At 26.0% G+C, this 23838-nt stretch overlaps 1 protein-coding gene across 1 annotated transcript; it reads right to left on the minus strand.

Annotated features, from left to right (window-relative positions):
- Positions 1 to 3: 3 nt before the first annotated feature.
- On the minus strand, positions 4 to 2238 carry LOC132926631 (AP-2 complex subunit mu-like). The gene has a single exon (XM_060991005.1). It carries the CDS (start codon positions 1830 to 1832, stop codon positions 522 to 524), a length of 1311 nt encoding a protein of 436 aa, XP_060846988.1. The 5' UTR covers positions 1833 to 2238; the 3' UTR covers positions 4 to 521.
- Positions 2239 to 23838: the final 21600 nt, after the last annotated feature.

The following is a 23838-nucleotide window of genomic DNA, read 5'->3' on the forward strand; positions in this document are numbered from 1 at the left end:
CAATTCTGTTATATTTGAATATAATATTATAATAAAGCACTAAATAAAATCATTATGATTATTGTAATGAACTGTTACATGTTCAATTATTATAATAATTATTATTTACCTATGGTGATACCTATTCGTTTATATTTAGCTGTAATATAACAAATAATAAATACCTAGAAAAATAAAAGCAGATCAAAATAAGTAAATAATAATAAAAAAAATACATATAAAATAATAAATTAACTATGTGGGTATAATAGTAATAATACAACTGTATCAGCCAATACTTTTATCAAATCAATTACATTAAAATATAAACATTATTTATTATGCATATAAAATTAATATAAATGACTAGCCCAAATAACAATAAATGTATTTAATCATACCATACATACTGAACGGATTATAAATTAAAAAATATGATAATATGATAAAATAAATATTATATTATTTAATATTAATCAGTATGTAAATAATTTTGGACCAGAATATTGGGAAATTCTTAAAATACGTATAGTTTTGTTTGATTAACACCTAGTTTCATACAATCCACTTCGCCCAATATAACGAACCCATTTGACAACATCGTGATCAGAATAATTCAACTTTGGCTCAAAAACTTTTAAATATCTGACTTTGAATCCAGAAGGAGCAAATGGTACCTCAAAATTCATAGAAATTGGCGGTCTAGTCCATTTTTTCTTAGTGTCAGTCTCCAAAAGATCGATTTCAGCTGAGAGCTGTGTTTCTTTCATGCCTGCCATTCTCTTGATTTTCCACACAATTGCATTATCTGAAGCCTTGTATTTGGCTTTGCCTTTAAGACATAACAATTGAACACCAGCAGTATTCAAGGGAGTGGGAATCTTGACTTCTATTTTCTGTCCTAACAAGGAGGGCTTGAAATTAGACTTCAAAACAGCTTTGACTTCCATGCGAGTGCGACCTACTTCTCTCACCAATGGTATAACCCTGAACGGCAATGATATATCTTTGGTGGTACGGTAACGCATCAATTCAAATTCACCATCGGGCGGAATGAAGCTTATGGAATGTTCGGTTTCAAATTTTGAAAGTTTTACACACTGATGAAATTGACAATCGTCAATGACGACAACTGGCTTTCCAGAAGCCGTCCTCGAGCCCGTGTCGTCAAGAATCTTGGTGCCCTTGGACTCCATTACAATTTTATCATTGATGCCAAACTTGCATTCGGGCATACCGCTCAGGTAGGACTTCATGAGTATGCGACCGGCAACATGAGCGGACAACACCTGTCCCTGGGGCGACATGAGCAGGTTTACATACTCCAGCACGTCGAGGAACAGCTCGTTGCGACGGTACTTAATGCCCTCGCGCCGCCATCCAATCTGGCCAGTGACCTGGGACGTGATCTGCATCTGCTCTTCCTTGCTCTGTGACTTGACGCCCGTCTGCGTGATAAACGTCTTGAGCACGCCCGTGTCACAGTTCTGCGGATAGCCAAAGTCGAGTATCTCGTCTAGCAGCTCGTAGATAAGCACAAAGTTGTTCTTGATGTTCTCCTCGTTGATCTTGCCGAAGTACGACTGCATGACCTGCGTGAACCGTATGAGGAACTCGAATACCATAGCACCATTGACGTTCTGTTTGGTGACGGCTGCCAGCCAAATGTTGGCTCGGCGGATGTGGAAGAACGACGTGCGCGCAATGTTGGTGACCGGCGAGCGAACTTGCTGGCGAGCGTGTATGACGTTCACGCGGAACGCGTCCACGGCGTTGCGGCCGATATCGTCGCGATACACGCGCGATATCAGCACCTCGCCCTTGTGGTTGTACATGAACAGACCGCCGATCATGGCGACGTCTGTTGCTGAATAATAATAATAATTATTATTATTTATTACCGGAGTTGTTGGTGTTTACGAGGCGGGCGGCACGAAAAACTTTTTTGGGGGTAGGTCGTATCGGGTCGGGGCGCCCGAAGGATGAACAGGAAAGTGCTGCTGTCTCACCGGACTCGACGATGTGAAGCGATCTCGGTGAGCAGTTGACCACGGGAATAGAAACGCGTCGTTGGGACTGTTTTGGAGTGTCGAGACAGACGGCGTTTCCGTTCGTTTATTTTTAACAGTTTAACACGCCTCCGCGGAACCGTTTACCAAGACCTGTGAATCGATTGATCGCACATTCGTGTCTGCGCGGCGACTCGACGTTTACGTTATCAGCGCACCGCGTTATCGCGTCTCCCATAACCGGACACGTCGTGGAAGAACCGCGGTACGTGTCCGTGATACCACAGATAATGCGTCTTGTGCATTGGCCCGGTAGGGTTACACACCATTGACACGACAAGTAGTTACTGCGAATAATTACGTTATCACGAATGTCATTGGTGTCGACTGTCCAGTGATATTATGATTATTATGATCCAAAAAATTTTGGTCTAGAAAGTCTATTTTGCCGGCCCTTAAATTTCTTTCGTCCCATTGTCCTCGATGAATTTTTGTATTTTTTTAGAGTATAAATAATGCATGCTTATTTTGGAACTTTATAGAACGTGTTGCCTTCAAATTAGTAATTACTAAACACAATAAATCATATTTTGTGCAATAAAAACAGAATATTATATAAAATTTAAAAAAAGTGGGCAAGTGGTTGGATTTTTGAACCTTAAGTATAAATCACAAACATATTATAAATTTTCAACTTCAAAATTCCTTGCAAATTTTCGCGATTTTGATATATTTCATAAACATTTGAACTTTAAATGCTTATAAACAAACATTATGACTAACGATTTTTGATTTTTTTTTACTACGATAAGTGCAACTTATAATAAACCTTGTATTAAATTTTAAAGATTTTTTGGAAAGCCAAAATTTTTTTATCGGCATTTCAAGAAAAAAAACTGTAAAAAGTCAAAAATTTCAATTGTCTATAAGTAGCTTAAAAAAAGTCAAAATATTTTGAAAATGTAATAATAAATAGATAACGCTAATATAAACATTTGGTGAAAATTTCAAGTATTTACAATGATTCGTTTTTGAGTTACAGCAAAATCAAAATATAATAATAATAATAATAGTCGAAAAGTGGTTATGCGTAAAAATTCCCGGTTTTCCGTTATTTTATCAGGGTTTTTCCCGACGCTTTTGAAAACTACTACTTTTAAACCCCCAAAATACTAACTAAATGAATTTTCCTTTTCAAAGAGGGGCTGAAGTCGAAAATCGAAGGTTTATTACTACTCCAAAACCTGATGACAGACACAAAAATAAAAAAAAACACACATCATTGTAAAATCAATACATTCATTACTCCGTTTAGAATCTAAAAGTAGGTACCTACTTACAAAGTTTTTGTTTTATAATTAACAAATAACTTTTTTTTTAATAATGTTGATAATGTCTAACATTAATATTATTCAAAATATTTTTTATTATAGCCATAGCCCATAATCAAGTCAAAGATGTACTTTTTATTATTATTAATTGTGTCTTATGTGAACACCCGCAACCCACAAGAGAAACTCCTAATATCCTCAGAAAGTCAGGACCCACAATGTTGATTTTTTTGAATTGTTTAAAAAAAAAAAAAAAATATTAGATAGCCATTCCTGAAGAGATAATTTGTTAACATATTGAACCATAATCATATCTGTATTTTTAATGATATTGTAATTAATGGTTGTTTTTTTCAAAAGGATTATTGGAAATGTGACATTGTGCAATCCCTAAACAACCGAAATTAGGTACAAATGCCTATTTGTTTTTACTCAGCGTACAATAAGTAACCCTTCAGAGCCATAAAAAAATAACAATTATCAGGATTTATGAACATAATTAGTTTGATAATAATTTATGTTTTTATAGTAATTAAAGGACTTTACATTATATACTCACAAATATTACTAATATCTTTTAATTTATTAAAGTAAAATTATTAATGAAGCTTATGTTATTAAAACTATTAATTCATAATATTAATCTTAATAATGTGTTAATGAAAATAAGATTTTTTAGAATTTTAACTTTTTATAACAGTATAGTATATTTACACAAATAATAAAAACATTCTACCACCATTTTGTATATATATTAATAAATATAGTATTCTGTTAGTGATAGCATAGGAAGAATGCAATTATTAGATCATTTTGTAAATATTTTAACCTACAACTAGTTTTTTTTGTTGTTGTTATGTTTGTTATATATGTTGAAGTTAAATGTTCAATTAAAATTAAAAATAAATAACTTGGGCACATGTGTTGTTAATATAAAAAAAAAAGTAAAATTGATTGCAGCATTACACTAAAAAATATCAAAATAGCACTTGTGGATTAAAAAGATAACAGTTTTGTTAAAAATAAAATTATATTTTTACTTTATAAAACAGTATAGCTGAATAAAAAATTTTAAACTCTAATTCAAATTTATAAATTATAATATATACTTAATATGATTCATCATTCATGATTCAAAATCCTAAAAAATAGTTTGTTATTAAAACAAAAGTTTGCTATAATAATTCTTATACAATAACTTAAACTTGCTGATTTTTAATATGAAAAAAATATTAATTTGTAATATTTGTATTAATTATTAGGTAAAACCATGCTTCATACTGTTTATGAAGTATCAGCTTCAATGAAATATATGAATGTTAATAATGATAAATAAGAATCATTTTTACAATCTAGTAGTAAAGGTTTTAACCCACTAACATGAGAATTGAGTGTTTTATAAGAAGTTTGATATATTATGAATTAGCAATAATTGTATAAATAATAATGAAAGAGCATGCTTCATAGTGTATATGCAGTGTCAGCCTCAATGAAATATATGAATGTTAATAATGGTAAATAAGAAGCATTTTTACAATCTAGTAGTAAAGGTTTTAAGACACTAACATGAGAATTGAATGTTTTATAAGCAGCTAAAAATATGAATTTGTAATATTTGTATAAATTATTATGTAAAAGCATGCTTCATAGTGTTTATGCAGTGTCAGCCTCAATGAAATATATGAATGTTAATAATGGTAAATAAGAAGCATTTTTACAATCTAGTAGTAAAGGTTTTAAGACACTAACATGAGAATTGAATGTTTTATAAGCAGCTAAAAATATGAATTTGTAATATTTGTATAAATTATTATGTAAATGCATGCTTCATAGTGTTTATGCAGTGTCATCTTAAATGATATATATGAATGTTAATTATGGTAATTAAGTATCATTTTTACAATCTAGTAGTAAAGGTTTTAAGACACTAACATGAGAATTGAGTGTTTTATAAGCAGCTAAAAATATGAATTTGTTATATTTGTATAAATTATTATGTAAAAGCATGCTTCATAGTGTTTATGCAGTGTCATCTTAAATGAAATATATGAATGTTTATAATGGTAAATAAGAATTATTTGCTTAATATAATGATCAGGGTTTTTTGAAACTAATTTTATGTTATACTACTATTAATTGACTATCGATTACATTCTATATTCATTTCACATACATTGCATAAAACCATTATTATTATCAGAATCTTCTAGTCCATTGTTTAATGTAAGATGTTGATACTTTCCCAAGTTGTAGGAATGTGAATTTCCGTCTCGGCATGCATCAAGTGATCTGCTGTACTACCATCTGAAAAATTGTAGTCGGTTAAATATGTATAATAGTTGTAGGATAAAATGTCACTAATACATTCCATAATTAAAACGAAAATCTTTATATTACAACTAGTACCGGAATACACTGAGCAATTCAGAAATGGAAATAGTCAAAGAAAAACTAACACACAAACTTCATTCTTATTACAACATTTGTGAAAGCAGTTTGCAGTTGAAACTTAAATACTAATACACATGTAAAACTGCAAATAGATATGAAATATAAATTTATAACAGATGATAAGATATAATAGTTTTGATAAGACAAAAAAGATCGTACATATCTACTATAATGTTTTGTTGGATTTGAATGTAAAATAAGTGTTTATAAAGAATACACTTGTACAATAACTTAAACTTGCTGTTTTTTTAATAGACTGTGACATAATCGTACCTCAAAAATAATACTGATTTGAACATAAAAATATCGAATCATTATTGAATAAAAGTACCGTAAAGCATATGATAAAACTAGACGATTTAAATTACAATACTTTGGATTATGGTTTAATGAAAACCTAATTATGAAAAAAACGCAGAAATAATAAAAAAAGATTTTTAAAACTGAGGCATATTTTAAGAATGAAAATTAAAAGCTCATTTTGATTACCAATACTATATTCATATTTTTCACAAATTTCAATTGATACACTACTATTAATTTACTATCAATTACATTTTATATTCATTACAAGTACATTGCATAAAATCATTATTATTATCAGAATCTTCAAGTCCATGTTCAATGTGGGATGTTGAAACTTTCCCAAATTCCGAAAATGTTAATAAATGTCTCAGCATGCCTTGTGTGATCTACTATTATACTGCCATCTAAAAAAAAAATAGTCATTTAAATATGTATAATGGTTGGAGAAATTATAATAATGATGATTGATGAGCAAAAAAAGATAAGATAATAAAAATCTACCAGAGTGTTGTGTTGAATTTTAATGAAAAAAAAATATATAAAAAAAATATACTTGTACAATAACTTAAACTTGCTGATTTTTAATATGAAAAAAATATAAATTTGTAATATTTGTATTAATTTTTATGTAAAACCATGCTTCCTACTGTTTATGAAGTATCAGCTTCAATGAAATATATGAATATTAATAATGAATAAATAAGAATCATTTTTACAATCTAGTATTAAAGGTTTTAAGACACTAACATGAGAATTGAGTGTTTTATAAGCAGCAAAAAATATGAATTTGTAATATTTGTATAAATAATAATGAAAGAGCATGCTTCATAGTGTATATGCAGTGTCAGCCTCAATGAAATATATGAATGTTAATAATGGTAAATAAGAAGCATTTTTACAATCTAGTAGTAAAGGTTTTAAGACACTAACATGAGAATTGAATGTTTTATAAGCAGCTAAAAATATGAATTTGTAATATTTGTATAAATTATTATGTAAAAGCATGCTTCATAGTGTTTATGCAGTGTCATCTTAAATGATATATATGAATGTTAATTATGGTAATTAAGTATCATTTTTACAATCTAGTAGTAAAGGTTTTAAGACACTAACATGAGAATTGAGTGTTTTATAAGCAGCTAAAAATATGAATTTGTTATATTTGTATAAATTATTATGTAAAAGCATGCTTCATAGTGTTTATGCAGTGTCATCTTAAATGAAATATATGAATGTTTATAATGGTAAATAAGAATTATTTGCTTAATATAATGATCAGGGTTTTTTGAAACTAATTTTATGTTATACTACTATTAATTGACTATCGATTACATTCTATATTCATTTCACATACATTGCATAAAACCATTATTATTATCAGAATCTTCTAGTCCATTGTTTAATGTAAGATGTTGATACTTTCCCAAGTTGTAGGAATGTGAATTTCCGTCTCGGCATGCATCAAGTGATCTGCTGTACTACCATCTGAAAAATTGTAGTCGGTTAAATATGTATAATAGTTGTAGGATAAAATGTCACTAATACATTCCATAATTAAAACGAAAATCTTTATATTACAACTAGTACCGGAATACACTGAGCAATTCAGAAATGGAAATAGTCAAAGAAAAACTAACACACAAACTTCATTCTTATTACAACATTTGTGAAAGCAGTTTGCAGTTGAAACTTAAATAGTAATACACATGTAAAACTGCAAATAGATATGAAATATAAATATATAACAGATGATAAGATATAATAGTTTTGATAAGACAAAAAAGATCGTACATATCTACTATAATGTTTTGTTGGATTTGAATGTAAAATAAGTGTTTATAAAGAATACACTTGTACAATAACTTAAACTTGCTGTTTTTTTAATAGACTGTGACATAATCGTACCTCAAAAATAATACTGATTTGAACATAAAAATATCGAATCATTATTGAATAAAAGTACCGTAAAGCATATGATAAAACTAGACGATTTAAATTACAATACTTTGGATTATGGTTTAATGAAAACCTAATTATGAAAAAAACGCAGAAATAATAAAAAAAGATTTTTAAAACTGAGGCATATTTTAAGAATGAAAATTAAAAGCTCATTTTGATTACCAATACTATATTCATATTTTTCACAAATTTCAATTGATACACTACTATTAATTTACTATCAATTACATTTTATATTCATTACAAGTACATTGCATAAAATCATTATTATTATCAGAATCTTCAAGTCCATGTTCAATGTGGGATGTTGAAACTTTCCCAAATTCCGAAAATGTTAATAAATGTCTCAGCATGCCTTGTGTGATCTACTATTATACTGCCATCTAAAAAAAAAATAGTCATTTAAATATGTATAATGGTTGGAGAAATTATAATAATGATGATTGATGAGCAAAAAAAGATAAGATAATAAAAATCTACCAGAGTGTTGTGTTGAATTTTAATGAAAAAAAAATATATAAAAAAAATATACTTGTACAATAACTTAAACTTGCTGATTTTTAATATGAAAAAAATATAAATTTGTAATATTTGTATTAATTTTTATGTAAAACCATGCTTCCTACTGTTTATGAAGTATCAGCTTCAATGAAATATATGAATATTAATAATGAATAAATAAGAATCATTTTTACAATCTAGTATTAAAGGTTTTAAGACACTAACATGAGAATTGAGTGTTTTATAAGCAGCAAAAAATATGAATTTGTAATATTTGTATAAATAATAATGAAAGAGCATGCTTCATAGTGTATATGCAGTGTCAGCCTCAATGAAATATATGAATGTTAATAATGGTAAATAAGAAGCATTTTTACAATCTAGTAGTAAAGGTTTTAAGACACTAACATGAGAATTGAATGTTTTATAAGCAGCTAAAAATATGAATTTGTAATATTTGTATAAATTATTATGTAAAAGCATGCTTCATAGTGTTTATGCAGTGTCAGCCTCAATGAAATATATGAATGTTAATAATGGTAAATAAGAAGCATTTTTACAATCTAGTAGTAAAGGTTTTAAGACACTAACATGAGAATTGAATGTTTTATAAGCAGCTAAAAATATGAATTTGTAATATTTGTATAAATTATTATGTAAATGCATGCTTCATAGTGTTTATGCAGTGTCATCTTAAATGATATATATGAATGTTAATTATGGTAATTAAGTATCATTTTTACAATCTAGTAGTAAAGGTTTTAAGACACTAACATGAGAATTGAGTGTTTTATAAGCAGCTAAAAATATGAATTTGTTATATTTGTATAAATTATTATGTAAAAGCATGCTTCATAGTGTTTATGCAGTGTCATCTTAAATGAAATATATGAATGTTTATAATGGTAAATAAGAATTATTTGCTTAATATAATGATCAGGGTTTTTTGAAACTAATTTTATGTTATACTACTATTAATTGACTATCGATTACATTCTATATTCATTTCACATACATTGCATAAAACCATTATTATTATCAGAATCTTCTAGTCCATTGTTTAATGTAAGATGTTGATACTTTCCCAAGTTGTAGGAATGTGAATTTCCGTCTCGGCATGCATCAAGTGATCTGCTGTACTACCATCTGAAAAATTGTAGTCGGTTAAATATGTATAATAGTTGTAGGATAAAATGTCACTAATACATTCCATAATTAAAACGAAAATCTTTATATTACAACTAGTACCGGAATACACTGAGCAATTCAGAAATGGAAATAGTCAAAGAAAAACTAACACACAAACTTCATTCTTATTACAACATTTGTGAAAGCAGTTTGCAGTTGAAACTTAAATAGTAATACACATGTAAAACTGCAAATAGATATGAAATATAAATATATAACAGATGATAAGATATAATAGTTTTGATAAGACAAAAAAGATCGTACATATCTACTATAATGTTTTGTTGGATTTGAATGTAAAATAAGTGTTTATAAAGAATACACTTGTACAATAACTTAAACTTGCTGTTTTTTTAATAGACTGTGACATAATCGTACCTCAAAAATAATACTGATTTGAACATAAAAATATCGAATCATTATTGAATAAAAGTACCGTAAAGCATATGATAAAACTAGACGATTTAAATTACAATACTTTGGATTATGGTTTAATGAAAACCTAATTATGAAAAAAACGCAGAAATAATAAAAAAAGATTTTTAAAACTGAGGCATATTTTAAGAATGAAAATTAAAAGCTCATTTTGATTACCAATACTATATTCATATTTTTCACAAATTTCAATTGATACACTACTATTAATTTACTATCAATTACATTTTATATTCATTACAAGTACATTGCATAAAATCATTATTATTATCAGAATCTTCAAGTCCATGTTCAATGTGGGATGTTGAAACTTTCCCAAATTCCGAAAATGTTAATAAATGTCTCAGCATGCCTTGTGTGATCTACTATTATACTGCCATCTAAAAAAAAAATAGTCATTTAAATATGTATAATGGTTGGAGAAATTATAATAATGATGATTGATGAGCAAAAAAAGATAAGATAATAAAAATCTACCAGAGTGTTGTGTTGAATTTTAATGAAAAAAAAATATATAAAAAAAATATACTTGTACAATAACTTAAACTTGCTGATTTTTAATATGAAAAAAATATAAATTTGTAATATTTGTATTAATTTTTATGTAAAACCATGCTTCCTACTGTTTATGAAGTATCAGCTTCAATGAAATATATGAATATTAATAATGAATAAATAAGAATCATTTTTACAATCTAGTATTAAAGGTTTTAAGACACTAACATGAGAATTGAGTGTTTTATAAGCAGCAAAAAATATGAATTTGTAATATTTGTATAAATAATAATGAAAGAGCATGCTTCATAGTGTATATGCAGTGTCAGCCTCAATGAAATATATGAATGTTAATAATGGTAAATAAGAAGCATTTTTACAATCTAGTAGTAAAGGTTTTAAGACACTAACATGAGAATTGAATGTTTTATAAGCAGCTAAAAATATGAATTTGTAATATTTGTATAAATTATTATGTAAAAGCATGCTTCATAGTGTTTATGCAGTGTCATCTTAAATGATATATATGAATGTTAATTATGGTAATTAAGTATCATTTTTACAATCTAGTAGTAAAGGTTTTAAGACACTAACATGAGAATTGAGTGTTTTATAAGCAGCTAAAAATATGAATTTGTTATATTTGTATAAATTATTATGTAAAAGCATGCTTCATAGTGTTTATGCAGTGTCATCTTAAATGAAATATATGAATGTTTATAATGGTAAATAAGAATTATTTGCTTAATATAATGATCAGGGTTTTTTGAAACTAATTTTATGTTATACTACTATTAATTGACTATAGATTACATTCTATATTCATTTCACATACATTGCATAAAACCATTATTATTATCAGAATCTTCTAGTCCATTGTTTAATGTAAGATGTTGATACTTTCCCAAGTTGTAGGAATGTGAATTTCCGTCTCGGCATGCATCAAGTGATCTGCTGTACTACCATCTGAAAAATTGTAGTCGGTTAAATATGTATAATAGTTGTAGGATAAAATGTCACTAATACATTCCATAATTAAAACGAAAATCTTTATATTACAACTAGTACCGGAATACACTGAGCAATTCAGAAATGGAAATAGTCAAAGAAAAACTAACACACAAACTTCATTCTTATTACAACATTTGTGAAAGCAGTTTGCAGTTGAAACTTAAATACTAATACACATGTAAAACTGCAAATAGATATGAAATATAAATATATAACAGATGATAAGATATAATAGTTTTGATAAGACAAAAAAGATCGTACATATCTACTATAATGTTTTGTTGGATTTGAATGTAAAATAAGTGTTTATAAAGAATACACTTGTACAATAACTTAAACTTGCTGTTTTTTTAATAGACTGTGACATAATCGTACCTCAAAAATAATACTGATTTGAACATAAAAATATCGAATCATTATTGAATAAAAGTACCGTAAAGCATATGATAAAACTAGACGATTTAAATTACAATACTTTGGATTATGGTTTAATGAAAACCTAATTATGAAAAAAACGCAGAAATAATAAAAAAAGATTTTTAAAACTGAGGCATATTTTAAGAATGAAAATTAAAAGCTCAATTTGATTACCAATACTATATTCATATTTTTCACAAATTTCAATTGATACACTACTATTAATTTACTATCAATTACATTTTATATTCATTACAAGTACATTGCATAAAATCATTATTATTATCAGAATCTTCAAGTCCATGTTCAATGTGGGATGTTGAAACTTACCCAAATTCCGAAAATGTTAATAAATGTCTCAGCATGCCTTGTGTGATCTACTATTATACTGCCATCTAAAAAAAAAAAAGTCATTTAAATATGTATAATGGTTGGAGAAATTATAATAATGATGATTGATGAGCAAAAAAAGATAAGATAATAAAAATCTACCAGAGTGTTGTGTTGAATTTTAATGAAAAAAAAATATATAAAAAAAATATACTTGTACAATAACTTAAACTTGCTGATTTTTAATATGAAAAAAATATAAATTTGTAATATTTGTATTAATTTTTATGTAAAACCATGCTTCCTACTGTTTATGAAGTATCAGCTTCAATGAAATATATGAATATTAATAATGAATAAATAAGAATCATTTTTACAATCTAGTATTAAAGGTTTTAAGACACTAACATGAGAATTGAGTGTTTTATAAGCAGCAAAAAATATGAATTTGTAATATTTGTATAAATAATAATGAAAGAGCATGCTTCATAGTGTATATGCAGTGTCAGCCTCAATGAAATATATGAATGTTAATAATGGTAAATAAGAAGCATTTTTACAATCTAGTAGTAAAGGTTTTAAGACACTAACATGAGAATTGAATGTTTTATAAGCAGCTAAAAATATGAATTTGTAATATTTGTATAAATTATTATGTAAAAGCATGCTTCATAGTGTTTATGCAGTGTCATCTTAAATGATATATATGAATGTTAATTATGGTAATTAAGTATCATTTTTACAATCTAGTAGTAAAGGTTTTAAGACACTAACATGAGAATTGAGTGTTTTATAAGCAGCTAAAAATATGAATTTGTTATATTTGTATAAATTATTATGTAAAAGCATGCTTCATAGTGTTTATGCAGTGTCATCTTAAATGAAATATATGAATGTTTATAATGGTAAATAAGAATTATTTGCTTAATATAATGATCAGGGTTTTTTGAAACTAATTTTATGTTATACTACTATTAATTGACTATAGATTACATTCTATATTCATTTCACATACATTGCATAAAACCATTATTATTATCAGAATCTTCTAGTCCATTGTTTAATGTAAGATGTTGATACTTTCCCAAGTTGTAGGAATGTGAATTTCCGTCTCGGCATGCATCAAGTGATCTGCTGTACTACCATCTGAAAAATTGTAGTCGGTTAAATATGTATAATAGTTGTAGGATAAAATGTCACTAATACATTCCATAATTAAAACGAAAATCTTTATATTACAACTAGTACCGGAATACACTGAGCAATTCAGAAATGGAAATAGTCAAAGAAAAACTAACACACAAACTTCATTCTTATTACAACATTTGTGAAAGCAGTTTGCAGTTGAAACTTAAATACTAATACACATGTAAAACTGCAAATAGATATGAAATATAAATATATAACAGATGATAAGATATAATAGTTTTGATAAGACAAAAAAGATCGTACATATCTACTATAATGTTTTGTTGGATTTGAATGTAAAATAAGTGTTTATAAAGAATACACTTGTACAATAACTTAAACTTGCTGTTTTTTTAATAGACTGTGACATAATCGTACCTCAAAAATAATACTGATTTGAACATAAAAATATCGAATCATTAATGAATAAAAGTACCGTAAAGCATATGATAAAACTAGACGATTTAAATTACAATACTTTGGATTATGGTTTAATGAAAACCTAATTATGAAAAAAACGCAGAAATAATAAAAAAAGATTTTTAAAACTGAGGCATATTTTAAGAATGAAAATTAAAAGCTCAATTTGATTACCAATACTATATTCATATTTTTTACAAATTTCAATTGATACACTACTATTAATTTACTATCAATTACATTTTATATTCATTACAAGTACATTGCATAAAATCATTATTATTATCAGAATCTTCAAGTCCATGTTCAATGTGGGATGTTGAAACTTTCCCAAATTCCGAAAATGTTAATAAATGTCTCAGCATGCCTTGTGTGATCTACTATTATACTGCCATCTAAAAAAAAAAAAGTCATTTAAATATGTATAATGGTTGGAGAAATTATAATAATGATGATTGATGAGCAAAAAAAGATAAGATAATAAAAATCTACCAGAGTGTTGTGTTGAATTTTAATGAAAAAAAAATATATAAAAAAAATATACTTGTACAATAACTTAAACTTGCTGATTTTTAATATGAAAAAAATATAAATTTGTAATATTTGTATTAATTTTTATGTAAAACCATGCTTCCTACTGTTTATGAAGTATCAGCTTCAATGAAATATATGAATATTAATAATGAATAAATAAGAATCATTTTTACAATCTAGTATTAAAGGTTTTAAGACACTAACATGAGAATTGAGTGTTTTATAAGCAGCAAAAAATATGAATTTGTAATATTTGTATAAATAATAATGAAAGAGCATGCTTCATAGTGTATATGCAGTGTCAGCCTCAATGAAATATATGAATGTTAATAATGGTAAATAAGAAGCATTTTTACAATCTAGTAGTAAAGGTTTTAAGACACTAACATGAGAATTGAATGTTTTATAAGCAGCTAAAAATATGAATTTGTAATATTTGTATAAATTATTATGTAAAAGCATGCTTCATAGTGTTTATGCAGTGTCATCTTAAATGATATATATGAATGTTAATTATGGTAATTAAGTATCATTTTTACAATCTAGTAGTAAAGGTTTTAAGACACTAACATGAGAATTGAGTGTTTTATAAGCAGCTAAAAATATGAATTTGTAATATTTGTATAAATTATTATGTAAATGCATGCTTCATAGTGTTTATGCAGTGTCATCTTAAATGATATATATGAATGTTAATTATGGTAATTAAGTATCATTTTTACAATCTAGTAGTAAAGGTTTTAAGACACTAACATGAGAATTGAGTGTTTTATAAGCAGCTAAAAATATGAATTTGTTATATTTGTATAAATTATTATGTAAAAGCATGCTTCATAGTGTTTATGCAGTGTCATCTTAAATGATATATATGAATGTTAATTATGGTAATTAAGTATCATTTTTACAATCTAGTAGTAAAGGTTTTAAGACACTAACATGAGAATTGAGTGTTTTATAAGCAGCTAAAAATATGAATTTGTTATATTTGTATAAATTATTATGTAAAAGCATGCTTCATAGTGTTTATGCAGTGTCATCTTAAATGAAATATATGAATGTTTATAATGGTAAATAAGAATTATTTGCTTAATATAATGATCAGGGTTTTTTGAAACTAATTTTATGTTATACTACTATTAATTGACTATAGATTACATTCTATATTCATTTCACATACATTGCATAAAACCATTATTATTATCAGAATCTTCTAGTCCATTGTTTAATGTAAGATGTTGATACTTTCCCAAGTTGTAGGAATGTGAATTTCCGTCTCGGCATGCATCAAGTGATCTGCTGTACTACCATCTGAAAAATTGTAGTCGGTTAAATATGTATAATAGTTGTAGGATAAAATGTCACTAATACATTCCATAATTAAAACGAAAATCTTTATATTACAACTAGTACCGGAATACACTGAGCAATTCAGAAATGGAAATAGTCAAAGAAAAACTAACACACAAACTTCATTCTTATTACAACATTTGTGAAAGCAGTTTGCAGTTGAAACTTAAATACTAATACACATGTAAAACTGCAAATAGATATGAAATATAAATATATAACAGATGATAAGATATAATAGTTTTGATAAGACAAAAAAGATCGTACATATCTACTATAATGTTTTGTTGGATTTGAATGTAAAATAAGTGTTTATAAAGAATACACTTGTACAATAACTTAAACTTGCTGTTTTTTTAATAGACTGTGACATAATCGTACCTCAAAAATAATACTGATTTGAACATAAAAATATCGAATCATTATTGAATAAAAGTACCGTAAAGCATATGATAAAACTAGACGATTTAAATTACAATACTTTGGATTATGGTTTAATGAAAACCTAATTATGAAAAAACGCAGAAATAATAAAAAAAGATTTTTAAAACTGAGGCATATTTTAAGAATGAAAATTAAAAGCTCATTTTGATTACCAATACTATATTCATATTTTTCACAAATTTCAATTGATACACTACTATTAATTTACTATCAATTACATTTTATATTCATTACAAGTACATTGCATAAAATCATTATTATTATCAGAATCTTCAAGTCCATGTTCAATGTGGGATGTTGAAACTTTCCCAAATTCCGAAAATGTTAATAAATGTCTCAGCATGCCTTGTGTGATCTACTATTATACTGCCATCTAAAAAAAAAAAAGTCATTTAAATATGTATAATGGTTGGAGAAATTATAATAATGATGATTGATGAGCAAAAAAAGATAAGATAATAAAAATCTACCAGAGTGTTGTGTTGAATTTTAATGAAAAAAAAATATATAAAAAAAATATACTTGTACAATAACTTAAACTTGCTGATTTTTAATATGAAAAAAATATAAATTTGTAATATTTGTATTAATTTTTATGTAAAACCATGCTTCCTACTGTTTATGAAGTATCAGCTTCAATGAAATATATGAATATTAATAATGAATAAATAAGAATCATTTTTACAATCTAGTATTAAAGGTTTTAAGACACTAACATGAGAATTGAGTGTTTTATAAGCAGCAAAAAATATGAATTTGTAATATTTGTATAAATAATAATGAAAGAGCATGCTTCATAGTGTATATGCAGTGTCAGCCTCAATGAAATATATGAATGTTAATAATGGTAAATAAGAAGCATTTTTACAATCTAGTAGTAAAGGTTTTAAGACACTAACATGAGAATTGAATGTTTTATAAGCAGCTAAAAATATGAATTTGTAATATTTGTATAAATTATTATGTAAAAGCATGCTTCATAGTGTTTATGCAGTGTCATCTTAAATGATATATATGAATGTTAATTATGGTAATTAAGTATCATTTTTACAATCTAGTAGTAAAGGTTTTAAGACACTAACATGAGAATTGAGTGTTTTATAAGCAGCTAAAAATATGAATTTGTTATATTTGTATAAATTATTATGTAAAAGCATGCTTCATAGTGTTTATGCAGTGTCATCTTAAATGAAATATATGAATGTTTATAATGGTAAATAAGAATTATTTGCTTAATATAATGATCAGGGTTTTTTGAAACTAATTTTATGTTATACTACTATTAATTGACTATAGATTACATTCTATATTCATTTCACATACATTGCATAAAACCATTATTATTATCAGAATCTTCTAGTCCATTGTTTAATGTAAGATGTTGATACTTTCCCAAGTTGTAGGAATGTGAATTTCCGTCTCGGCATGCATCAAGTGATCTGCTGTACTACCATCTGAAAAATTGTAGTCGGTTAAATATGTATAATAGTTGTAGGATAAAATGTCACTAATACATTCCATAATTAAAACGAAAATCTTTATATTACAACTAGTACCGGAATACACTGAGCAATTCAGAAATGGAAATAGTCAAAGAAAAACTAACACACAAACTTCATTCTTATTACAACATTTGTGAAAGCAGTTTGCAGTTGAAACTTAAATACTAATACACATGTAAAACTGCAAATAGATATGAAATATAAATATATAACAGATGATAAGATATAATAGTTTTGATAAGACAAAAAAGATCGTACATATCTACTATAATGTTTTGTTGGATTTGAATGTAAAATAAGTGTTTATAAAGAATACACTTGTACAATAACTTAAACTTGCTGTTTTTTTAATAGACTGTGACATAATCGTACCTCAAAAATAATACTGATTTGAACATAAAAATATCGAATCATTATTGAATAAAAGTACCGTAAAGCATATGATAAAACTAGACGATTTAAATTACAATACTTTGGATTATGGTTTAATGAAAACCTAATTATGAAAAAAACGCAGAAATAATAAAAAAAGATTTTTAAAACTGAGGCATATTTTAAGAATGAAAATTAAAAGCTCATTTTGATTACCAATACTATATTCATATTTTACACAAATTTCAATTGATACACTACTATTAATTTACTATCAATTACATTTTATATTCATTACAAGTACATTGCATAAAATCATTATTATTATCAGAATCTTCAAGTCCATGTTCAATGTGGGATGTTGAAACTTTCCCAAATTCCGAAAATGTTAATAAATGTCTCAGCATGCCTTGTGTGATCTACTATTATACTGCCATCTAAAAAAAAAAAAGTCATTTAAATATGTATAATGGTTGGAGAAATTATAATAATGATGATTGATGAGCAAAAAAAGATAAGATAATAAAAATCTACCAGAGTGTTGTGTTGAATTTTAATGAAAAAAAAATATATAAAAAAAATATACTTGTACAATAACTTAAACTTGCTGATTTTTAATATGAAAAAAATATAAATTTGTAATATTTGTATTAATTTTTATGTAAAACCATGCTTCCTACTGTTTATGAAGTATCAGCTTCAATGAAATATATGAATATTAATAATGAATAAATAAGAATCATTTTTACAATCTAGTATTAAAGGTTTTAAGACACTAACATGAGAATTGAGTGTTTTATAAGCAGCAAAAAATATGAATTTGTAATATTTGTATAAATAATAATGAAAGAGCATGCTTCATAGTGTATATGCAGTGTCAGCCTCAATGAAATATATGAATGTTAATAATGGTAAATAAGAAGCATTTTTACAATCTAGTAGTAAAGGTTTTAAGACACTAACATGAGAATTGAATGTTTTATAAGCAGCTAAAAATATGAATTTGTAATATTTGTATAAATTATTATGTAAAAGCATGCTTCATAGTGTTTATGCAGTGTCAGCCTCAATGAAATATATGAATGTTAATAATGGTAAATAAGAAGCATTTTTACAATCTAGTAGTAAAGGTTTTAAGACACTAACATGAGAATTGAATGTTTTATAAGCAGCTAAAAATATGAATTTGTAATATTTGTATAAATTATTATGTAAATGCATGCTTCATAGTGTTTATGCAGTGTCATCTTAAATGATATATATGAATGTTAATTATGGTAATTAAGTATCATTTTTACAATCTAGTAGTAAAGGTTTTAAGACACTAACATGAGAATTGAGTGTTTTATAAGCAGCTAAAAATATGAATTTGTTATATTTGTATAAATTATTATGTAAAAGCATGCTTCATAGTGTTTATGCAGTGTCATCTTAAATGAAATATATGAATGTTTTAATGGTAAATAAGAATTATTTGCTTAATATAATGATCAGGGTTTTTTGAAACTAATTTTATGTTATACTACTATTAATTGACTATAGATTACATTCTATATTCATTTCACATACATTGCATAAAACCATTATTATTATCAGAATCTTCTAGTCCATTGTTTAATGTAAGATGTTGATACTTTCCCAAGTTGTAGGAATGTGAATTTCCGTCTCGGCATGCATCAAGTGATCTGCTGTACTACCATCTGAAAAATTGTAGTCGGTTAAATATGTATAATAGTTGTAGGATAAAATGTCACTAATACATTCCATAATTAAAACGAAAATCTTTATATTACAACTAGTACCGGAATACACTGAGCAATTCAGAAATGGAAATAGTCAAAGAAAAACTAACACACAAACTTCATTCTTATTACAACATTTGTGAAAGCAGTTTGCAGTTGAAACTTAAATACTAATACACATGTAAAACTGCAAATAGATATGAAATATAAATATATAACAGATGATAAGATATAATAGTTTTGATAAGACAAAAAAGATCGTACATATCTACTATAATGTTTTGTTGGATTTGAATGTAAAATAAGTGTTTATAAAGAATACACTTGTACAATAACTTAAACTTGCTGTTTTTTTAATAGACTGTGACATAATCGTACCTCAAAAATAATACTGATTTGAACATAAAAATATCGAATCATTATTGAATAAAAGTACCGTAAAGCATATGATAAAACTAGACGATTTAAATTACAATACTTTGGATTATGGTTTAATGAAAACCTAATTATGAAAAAACGCAGAAATAATAAAAAAAGATTTTTAAAACTGAGGCATATTTTAAGAATGAAAATTAAAAGCTCATTTTGATTACCAATACTATATTCATATTTTTCACAAATTTCAATTGATACACTACTATTAATTTACTATCAATTACATTTTATATTCATTACAAGTACATTGCATAAAATCATTATTATTATCAGAATCTTCAAGTCCATGTTCAATGTGGGATGTTGAAACTTTCCCAAATTCCGAAAATGTTAATAAATGTCTCAGCATGCCTTGTGTGATCTACTATTATACTGCCATCTAAAAAAAAAAAAGTCATTTAAATATGTATAATGGTTGGAGAAATTATAATAATGATGATTGATGAGCAAAAAAAGATAAGATAATAAAAATCTACCAGAGTGTTGTGTTGAATTTTAATGAAAAAAAAATATATAAAAAAAATATACTTGTACAATAACTTAAACTTGCTGATTTTTAATATGAAAAAAATATAAATTTGTAATATTTGTATTAATTTTTATGTAAAACCATGCTTCCTACTGTTTATGAAGTATCAGCTTCAATGAAATATATGAATATTAATAATGAATAAATAAGAATCATTTTTACAATCTAGTATTAAAGGTTTTAAGACACTAACATGAGAATTGAGTGTTTTATAAGCAGCAAAAAATATGAATTTGTAATATTTGTATAAATAATAATGAAAGAGCATGCTTCATAGTGTATATGCAGTGTCAGCCTCAATGAAATATATGAATGTTAATAATGGTAAATAAGAAGCATTTTTACAATCTAGTAGTAAAGGTTTTAAGACACTAACATGAGAATTGAATGTTTTATAAGCAGCTAAAAATATGAATTTGTAATATTTGTATAAATTATTATGTAAAAGCATGCTTCATAGTGTTTATGCAGTGTCATCTTAAATGATATATATGAATGTTAATTATGGTAATTAAGTATCATTTTTACAATCTAGTAGTAAAGGTTTTAAGACACTAACATGAGAATTGAGTGTTTTATAAGCAGCTAAAAATATGAATTTGTTATATTTGTATAAATTATTATGTAAAAGCATGCTTCATAGTGTTTATGCAGTGTCATCTTAAATGATATATATGAATGTTAATTATGGTAATTAAGTATCATTTTTACAATCTAGTAGTAAAGGTTTTAAGACACTAACATGAGAATTGAGTGTTTTATAAGCAGCTAAAAATATGAATTTGTTATATTTGTATAAATTATTATGTAAAAGCATGCCTCATAGTGTTTATGCAGTGTCATCTTAAATGATATATATGAATGTTAATTATGGTAATTAAGTATCATTTTTACAATCTAGTAGTAAAGGTTTTAAGACACTAACATGAGAATTGAGTGTTTTATAAGCAGCTAAAATATGAATTTGTTATATTTGTATAAATTATTATGTAAAAGCATGCTTCATAGTGTTTATGCAGTGTCATCTTAAATGATATATATGAATGTTAATTATGGTAATTAAGTATCATTTTTACAATCTAGTAGTAAAGGTTTTAAGACACTAACATGAGAATTGAGTGTTTTATAAGCAGCTAAAAATATGAATTTGTTATATTTGTATAAATTATTATGTAAAAGCATGCTTCATAGTGTTTATGCAGTGCCATCTTAAATGAAATATATGAATGTTTATAATGGTAAATAAGAATTATTTGCTTAATATAATGATCAGGGTTTTTTGAAACTAATTTTATGTTATACTACTATTAATTGACTATAGATTACATTCTATATTCATTTCACATACATTGCATAAAACCATTATTATTATCAGAATCTTCTAGTCCATTGTTTAATGTAAGATGTTGATACTTTCCCAAGTTGTAGGAATGTGAATTTCCGTCTCGGCATGCATCAAGTGATCTGCTGTACTACCATCTGAAAAATTGTAGTCGGTTAAATATGTATAATAGTTGTAGGATAAAATGTCACTAATACATTCCATAATTAAAACGAAAATCTTTATATTACAACTAGTACCGGAATACACTGAGCAATTCAGAAATGGAAATAGTCAAAGAAAAACTAACACACAAACTTCATTCTTATTACAACATTTGTGAAAGCAGTTTGCAGTTGAAACTTAAATACTAATACACATGTAAAACTGCAAATAGATATGAAATATAAATATATAACAGATGATAAGATATAATAGTTTTGATAAGACAAAAAAGATCGTACATATCTACTATAATGTTTTGTTGGATTTGAATGTAAAATAAGTGTTTATAAAGAATACACTTGTACAATAACTTAAACTTGCTGTTTTTTTAATAGACTGTGACATAATCGTACCTCAAAAATAATACTGATTTGAACATAAAAATATCGAATCATTATTGAATAAAAGTACCGTAAAGCATATGATAAAACTAGACGATTTAAATTACAATACTTTGGATTATGGTTTAATGAAAACCTAATTATGAAAAAAACGCAGAAATAATAAAAAAAGATTTTTAAAACTGAGGCATATTTTAAGAATGAAAATTAAAAGCTCATTTTGATTACCAATACTATATTCATATTTTTCACAAATTTCAATTGATACACTACTATTAATTTACTATCAATTACATTTTATATTCATTACAAGTACATTGCATAAAATCATTATTATTATCAGAATCTTCAAGTCCATGTTCAATGTGGGATGTTGAAACTTTCCCAAATTCCGAAAATGTTAATAAATGTCTCAGCATGCCTTGTGTGATCTACTATTATACTGCCATCTAAAAAAAAAATAGTCATTTAAATATGTATAATGGTTGGAGAAATTATAATAATGATGATTGATGAGCAAAAAAAGATAAGATAATAAAAATCTACCAGAGTGTTGTGTTGAATTTTAATGAAAAAAAAATATATAAAAAAAATATACTTGTACAATAACTTAAACTTGCTGATTTTTAATATGAAAAAAATATAAATTTGTAATATTTGTATTAATTTTTATGTAAAACCATGCTTCCTACTGTTTATGAAGTATCAGCTTCAATGAAATATATGAATATTAATAATGAATAAATAAGAATCATTTTTACAATCTAGTATTAAAGGTTTTAAGACACTAACATGAGAATTGAGTGTTTTATAAGCAGCAAAAAATATGAATTTGTAATATTTGTATAAATAATAATGAAAGAGCATGCTTCATAGTGTATATGCAGTGTCAGCCTCAATGAAATATATGAATGTTAATAATGGTAAATAAGAAGCATTTTTACAATCTAGTAGTAAAGGTTTTAAGACACTAACATGAGAATTGAATGTTTTATAAGCAGCTAAAAATATGAATTTGTAATATTT

The sequence above is a fragment of the Rhopalosiphum padi genome, chromosome 3 (genome assembly GCF_020882245.1).
Source record: "Rhopalosiphum padi isolate XX-2018 chromosome 3, ASM2088224v1, whole genome shotgun sequence".
NCBI lineage: Eukaryota > Metazoa > Arthropoda > Insecta > Hemiptera > Aphididae > Rhopalosiphum > Rhopalosiphum padi.